This window comes from Vitis riparia, chromosome 1, assembly GCF_004353265.1.
Source record: "Vitis riparia cultivar Riparia Gloire de Montpellier isolate 1030 chromosome 1, EGFV_Vit.rip_1.0, whole genome shotgun sequence".
Lineage (NCBI taxonomy): Eukaryota > Viridiplantae > Streptophyta > Magnoliopsida > Vitales > Vitaceae > Vitis > Vitis riparia.
Window position 1 is genome coordinate 3,943,411 of NC_048431.1, and position 6,017 is coordinate 3,949,427.

General features: G+C 32.5%; 1 protein-coding gene across 1 annotated transcript; it reads left to right on the forward strand.

The window, feature by feature from the left end:
- The first annotated feature begins 226 nt into the window (after positions 1-226).
- Positions 227-4,793, forward strand: LOC117918099 (fructose-bisphosphate aldolase 3, chloroplastic). The gene is made up of 6 exons (XM_034834627.1): positions 227-467; positions 1,943-2,212; positions 2,333-2,442; positions 2,644-2,734; positions 3,376-3,645; positions 4,182-4,793. Exons 1-6 carry the CDS (start codon positions 306-308, stop codon positions 4,458-4,460), a joined length of 1,182 nt encoding a protein of 393 aa, XP_034690518.1. The 5' UTR covers positions 227-305; the 3' UTR covers positions 4,461-4,793.
- Positions 4,794-6,017: the final 1,224 nt, after the last annotated feature.

Below are 6,017 nucleotides of genomic sequence, written 5' to 3' on the forward strand. Positions count from 1 at the left end.
ATTTTTATTTTATTTTATATTATACCTAACAAATTGTAACATCCTGAGTAAAATTGGGTTCCACTACGATGACTCTACTGTGTGATATTGGAAAGGGACACTTTGGTAAATTGACAGGGAATTACAGTAGAATCCAATACGGACTGTTTGGTAGTCTCGCATGTTCGTCGTCCTATTCGATTTCATTGCGGAGTCCCCTATAAGACAGGGTTTTTATTAAGACATTAGGTGACAACCTTTTTCCAAACAGAGGACATCGCTCTCACACCTGATATCCTCCTCTCCGACTCAGTACAGTGACAGCCATGGCCTCTGTGACCTTTGCGAAGTTTAACGCCTCGTCTTCGCAGTGGATCGGACAACAGTCCTTCTCTCAACGCCAGGGATCGTCCGCTCGCTTCCCGGCCCGCAGAGTCTCGGTCCCGATCCGTGCCGGGTCGTACTCCGAGGAACTCGTTCAGACTGCTGTGAGTTTTCGTTTGTTTTGAGGAAAACTGAGGGAAAGGGAGGGATAATTCTTTGAATCTCATGTTTTACGGTTGTTTGATATTTGAAGGATCAAGTCAAATCAGCTGAATCGTGTTCATTTGAGTTAGATTTATTTATATATATTTTCCTTTTGAAAGTCTAAGATTCGAAGTAGTAGTTTATTTTCTTTTTATTTAATTTTGCAGTAATCAAACATAGCACAATTCAATCTATTCTTGGTTGCATGTTTTGATTCCAGATCGTTGGGTTGTGTTTCTGGTTGATCTCCGAGTGCTTATGTATTTCTGTTTGTTATTCATGTTGTTGAATTCCATATTTTTATGTGTACATATTGATTTATCGGATCTCAATTTAGGAATATGATATGTGGCTTTGGTTGGGTAATTTGATTAAGTTGTATTGAGTCTGTGTTATTTTTTTTTGGTTTGATTCAAGGATTACTATACCGATCGATTTGAAAGTATGGCTGCTCAATTGAATTGTACGGTTGTTTTTTAGAAAAAAAATAATTTTTATTTTCTCTTTTCAGTTATCAACCCATCATATGTGTGTGTTTCTGTGATGACCGGAGGTTAAAGTTTTTCCCACTTTGGGTTTGTTTGTTTGGCTGGAAATTCTCATATGAAACAAATTTCATGTTTAAGAGCTGACTTTATGTGACAGAAACTAAAGATTGTTTTATAAGAAATCTCTCTCTCTTTTTTTTTTTGAATCATGTCATGTTCTGTTTCAATGTGGGTGATTATCATTCTTGACATGTATAACTACAAATTTTACTGTTTGACGTCCCACCTTTTTGAATCTGTTTCATTGTAGGCTTGGCTTTTCCCCTCTAACTTATTTCCCTTTCTCATGATTTAAGAGTTATAATTTTGTGGCAAAGGAAATTCCTCTGCACTTAATGGATGTGACTTGTTCTGTTTTAAACTTGATACCCTATGTATTTATCTTTTCTGCTCATTGACCTCAACAGAGAAGGTTTTGTTCAAAATGGATGCTAAAGGGCTTTGGGCAGACACCCTGATTGCTCCTTAACAAAGAGTTTGCAAGTTGAATTTTAGAATTCTTGCAACAAATAAATAAATAAATAAATAAAAATAAGAAATAATAATAATTGTAGTGGTAGCAGTAAATATTAATAATAATGATAGTTTGTTTGAGAATAAGGAGTATTTAGTTCAGTTTTTGAAGATGTTCTTTTCGAGAATAGTGTGTAGAGATTGATTCTTTGTCTTTATTTGATTTTATTGAGTGATTGGGTTCTGGTTAAGGAAGAGAGTTGTTATTGGATTTCTATTCTTGTTTCTGTGCTTAAGGCACTTTTTGTGTACGTCTTGTGTACTTTGGAGTGGTGTTTTTATTTTTTTGGTTTTATTTATAAAAAAAATTAATAATGATGATAATAGGTTTTTATTGTGCTTAATTGTTCATGGTCTCTGTTTTGATTGTGTAGAAAACTGTTGCATCACCTGGCCGTGGTATACTAGCCATTGATGAGTCAAATGCTACCTGCGGGAAGAGGCTGGCATCTATTGGTCTGGACAATACAGAACCCAACCGTCAGGCCTATAGACAACTTCTACTGACCACTCCTGGCCTTGGTGAATATATTTCTGGGGCCATCCTTTTTGAGGAAACACTTTACCAGTCAACAACTGATGGAAAGAAGTTTGTGGACTGCTTGCGTGAAAAGAAAATTGTGCCTGGCATCAAAGTTGATAAGGTATGTTACTAGTGCTTGTTTTGTATTTTAACAAGCCTTTCTCTCAAATCATTTGATGTGAGATTTCTGTGTAGTTAGTAATGAACTTGCTCATTTGTGATTTCTTTGTTTTGTTTTCAGGGTTTGGTTCCTCTACCAGGATCAAACAATGAATCTTGGTGCCAAGGCCTAGATGGTTTGGCTTCAAGATCCGCTGAATACTATAAGCAAGGTGCTCGCTTTGCAAAGTGGTAAGCCTTTTTTTTTTGGTTTAAGAATTTGTGACTTGTAGGTTCAACTGGAATCTTTTTGGTTGGTTGAATTGTTTGCATATGATGGGAAAATGAATTTCATATAATGATTGAACTATTGGTTGATCTGTTTACTACTTAAAGAGGTATGTATTGCAACTTATATTTGACTGCTGCACATGGTTCTTTGAAAATATCTAGGCGCACTGTTGTTAGCATTCCCTGTGGTCCTTCTGCCTTGGCTGTCAAAGAAGCTGCATGGGGTCTTGCACGCTATGCTGCTATTTCTCAGGTGTGCCTTTTCTTTCCATGTTCATATTTTCAGTAAAAGTAGCTAAACTTTGTTGAGAAAAGTATGAAAGCTAGGATATAACAATGCCTACACGTCTAAAGAACGAGGGCCAGAAGTTCACTGAGATGTCTTGATAATATTCATTCAATAAATTCATGCAAGGATATAGTTTGAAATGCATATATAAAAAGTCACCATTCAAGTAGTTTGTGCTTTGAAGACAATTACATCTTCATTATTGTTAGGACCAGTTGACATCTATAGAAGTAAAGATCCAATTCTATCAATTTGGACTTAATTGCCTCAAATTTCTGGCGCCTGCCAATAAAAAAGCGTTTTGAATTCCCAGCTTGGGAAAGTTAAAAGGCTAGTGGTAATATGGATTGGGTATCTAGTAATTAATTAGTATCTTTAATTCCCCACCTTTGAAGAACAAATTAATTAGTATCTTTACCTAGCTAAATAGATTGGGTTTGAATCTAGTAACGTGAAGAGACTTCTATTTTTATTTTTGTTATTCTTTTCCTTCAAGGTAATTATATTCCAAAGTGTAATCAGCTTATTACCATCTTTCCCCATCTTTCCCACCAGTTCAATTGTTTTACTCATTTTATTTTTCATTATTCTGAATTCATATGCAGGACAATGGTCTTGTGCCCATAGTAGAACCTGAGATTCTTCTTGATGGGGATCACCCAATTGATAGGACACTCGAAGTTGCAGAGAAAGTGTGGTCGGAGGTCTTCTTTTACTTGGCACAAAACAATGTCTTATTTGAAGGAATCCTACTTAAGCCTAGCATGGTAACCCCAGGAGCTGAACACAAGGAGAAGGCTTCTCCAGAGACCATCGCCAAATATACACTAACAATGCTTAGAAGGAGAGTACCTCCTGCAGTTCCTGGAATCATGGTACCAACCCCTGAACCCTTTTTCAATGCTTTTGTGCTCTATTTTACTATTCCTTCTGTCCTTACAATCCCTTCATTTCTTTGTACCACAAATTCATGAATAATGTGAACATAACTGTCCAATGAGTTGGTTGTGTAGAAACATTTCGAGTCTTTCTAGTGAGCAAGTATATATAAATATATGGATCATCCAGTATGGTTGATCCTTGGCCTAAACTTGTGGCCAGTATGTTGTTAACCTTTGACTCTAACAAGGCAATTCAATGTTCTTTTTTCTATATGAGAAGATATGACTCAAACTGAAAACTCACAGGCTTCAAGCCTTGCACCTGACTGGTTCTAGCAATAGAATCCCATTACACCTGCAACTGAAAAGTGGCATATTTGCCATCTTCTTGGGATGAGGAATATTCTAGTCATATTTTGTTTTTCATATGATTAATCTGTCTGTGGCGTTTGTATATGCATTTGATGTTCATTTTCTTGATCTCTAAAAAGAATATGAGACTAATGAATATATGTTTTCTACCAATATAGTTTTTGTCTGGAGGGCAATCTGAAGTGGAAGCAACATTAAACCTGAATGCAATGAATCAAAGCCCCAACCCATGGCATGTTTCCTTCTCATATGCTCGTGCACTGCAAAACACTGTCCTAAAGACGTGGCAAGGACATCCTGAGAATGTTGAAGCGGCACAGAAGTCTCTTTTAGTTCGGGCAAAGGCAAACTCCCTGGCTCAGCTTGGAAAGTACTCTGCTGAAGGTGAAAGTGAGGAAGCTAAGAAAGGAATGTTTGTCCAGGGCTATACCTACTGAGCTGTTTAAATCTATTGGCATTTCTTGGCTTTGTTAGTGTACTTTTTTCCTTGTTAACTATGGAGAAGCTTGTAATTTTTCTTTCCCCACCGTCACTCTCTTTCCTCAAAACTAGGGTGCTTGAATAAAGACACACGGGAAGGAAAGAAGTTTTCCAAACCTGTAAAACAGGAGTAGTAGGTTTAGCGAAAGCTACCATATGTTTGTATCTCTATCGTCTTTAAGGTAGGTTTGTTGAGAAGAATGGGTCTTGGAGATAGGTCTCAGATTCATATCAAATGAGAGTGAACTACCAAAATAATATTTATAAGTTTTCCCTTTCTTTTCGGAATAGATTGCTGCCCAAACTCTCAAAAATGGAATGCTGAATGTTGAGCACGAATAAATGTCTACATAAAATCTTGTTTTATTGCTGTTAAAATAAGTTTTCTTTTTCGTATTTTTCATTCCAAAAAATTAACCTGAAAAACAGAAAAGGGCTTGTCCTTAGTGTCTTCTTCTAATTATCCTCATTTGATTGAACCGTTCGCCATTTACTTATGTTAAAATGATCAATTTATGGCAAAACCTATTTAATTCATATAAATTTATTAATTTTATTTATTCTAAATTATAAATTTTAAAATAACTTTAATTATAAATGTCATATAATTTAAAAAGTTAAATAATTAAGTAAAATTTTTACATATTTCATTATACATATTAAAAATATTTTGTATTTAAGACATTGAATAAAATAATAACCAAATGTATAGTTACAAATTTAATTTATTTATATTACAAACGTAATATAATTAAATTTAAACAAATAAAATAATCAATATTTTTAAAAAATAAAAACTTGAAAATGAAAGCAACTAAAAATTATTTTAAAATAACATATTTATAAATTTTATTTAAACTATTTAAATTATTCATAATCATGTTCATAAATTTAATAAGTTGGAATTGTGTTAATGACTTCGAAAATTTAATTTAATAAATTTAAGTTAATACTTAAGTATTAAAGTTAACTTTAAGTTAAATTATTATTAAGTTATTAATTTAAAATTTATTACTAAATTTTTAGTTTTAAGTATTAAAGTTGTTATATGAAGCTAACTTAACATTTATTTTATATAATCAAATTCACATATTTACCACTCATTATTTTTAATTAATATTTATTTTTATTAATTTTAAATAATAAATTTATTTATTAAATATCCATATTTAAAATATTGTAAATATATTAGATAACTATAAAATATTTATAATAAAAAATGAGTCACACATATGAAATTATAATTTAAAATATGCTTTAAGTAATGTGGACAAATATGGTAAAAAATATTTGAAAATAATAATAAATTAATTATTTTAATTTAATACTTAAAGTTATAATTAAAATATTAAGTCGTTTTTTTAAATATATTTAATCCATTTAATAATATAAATTAAATTATTAAATATTTAGTTGACTTATTAAACACTTTCTTCTTAAGAAACTCGAAACACATAAGCCCCCATATTTCAATTTATCATAATTTTCTCAATGAAAATAACAGATGATATAAT

What these genes read in the sequence shown, in the direction of transcription:
- LOC117918099 (XM_034834627.1), top strand. Translation starts at nt 306, where the DNA reads ATGGCCTCTGTGACCTTTGCGAAGTTTAACGCCTCGTCTTCGCAGTGG. An exon ending in AGGAACTCGTTCAGACTGCT is followed by an intron (nt 468 to 1,942) that starts GTGAGTTTTCGT and finishes TTGATTGTGTAG; the next exon opens with AAAACTGTTGCATCACCTGG. An exon ending in GGTGCTCGCTTTGCAAAGTG is followed by an intron (nt 2,443 to 2,643) that starts GTAAGCCTTTTT and finishes GAAAATATCTAG; the next exon opens with GCGCACTGTTGTTAGCATTC.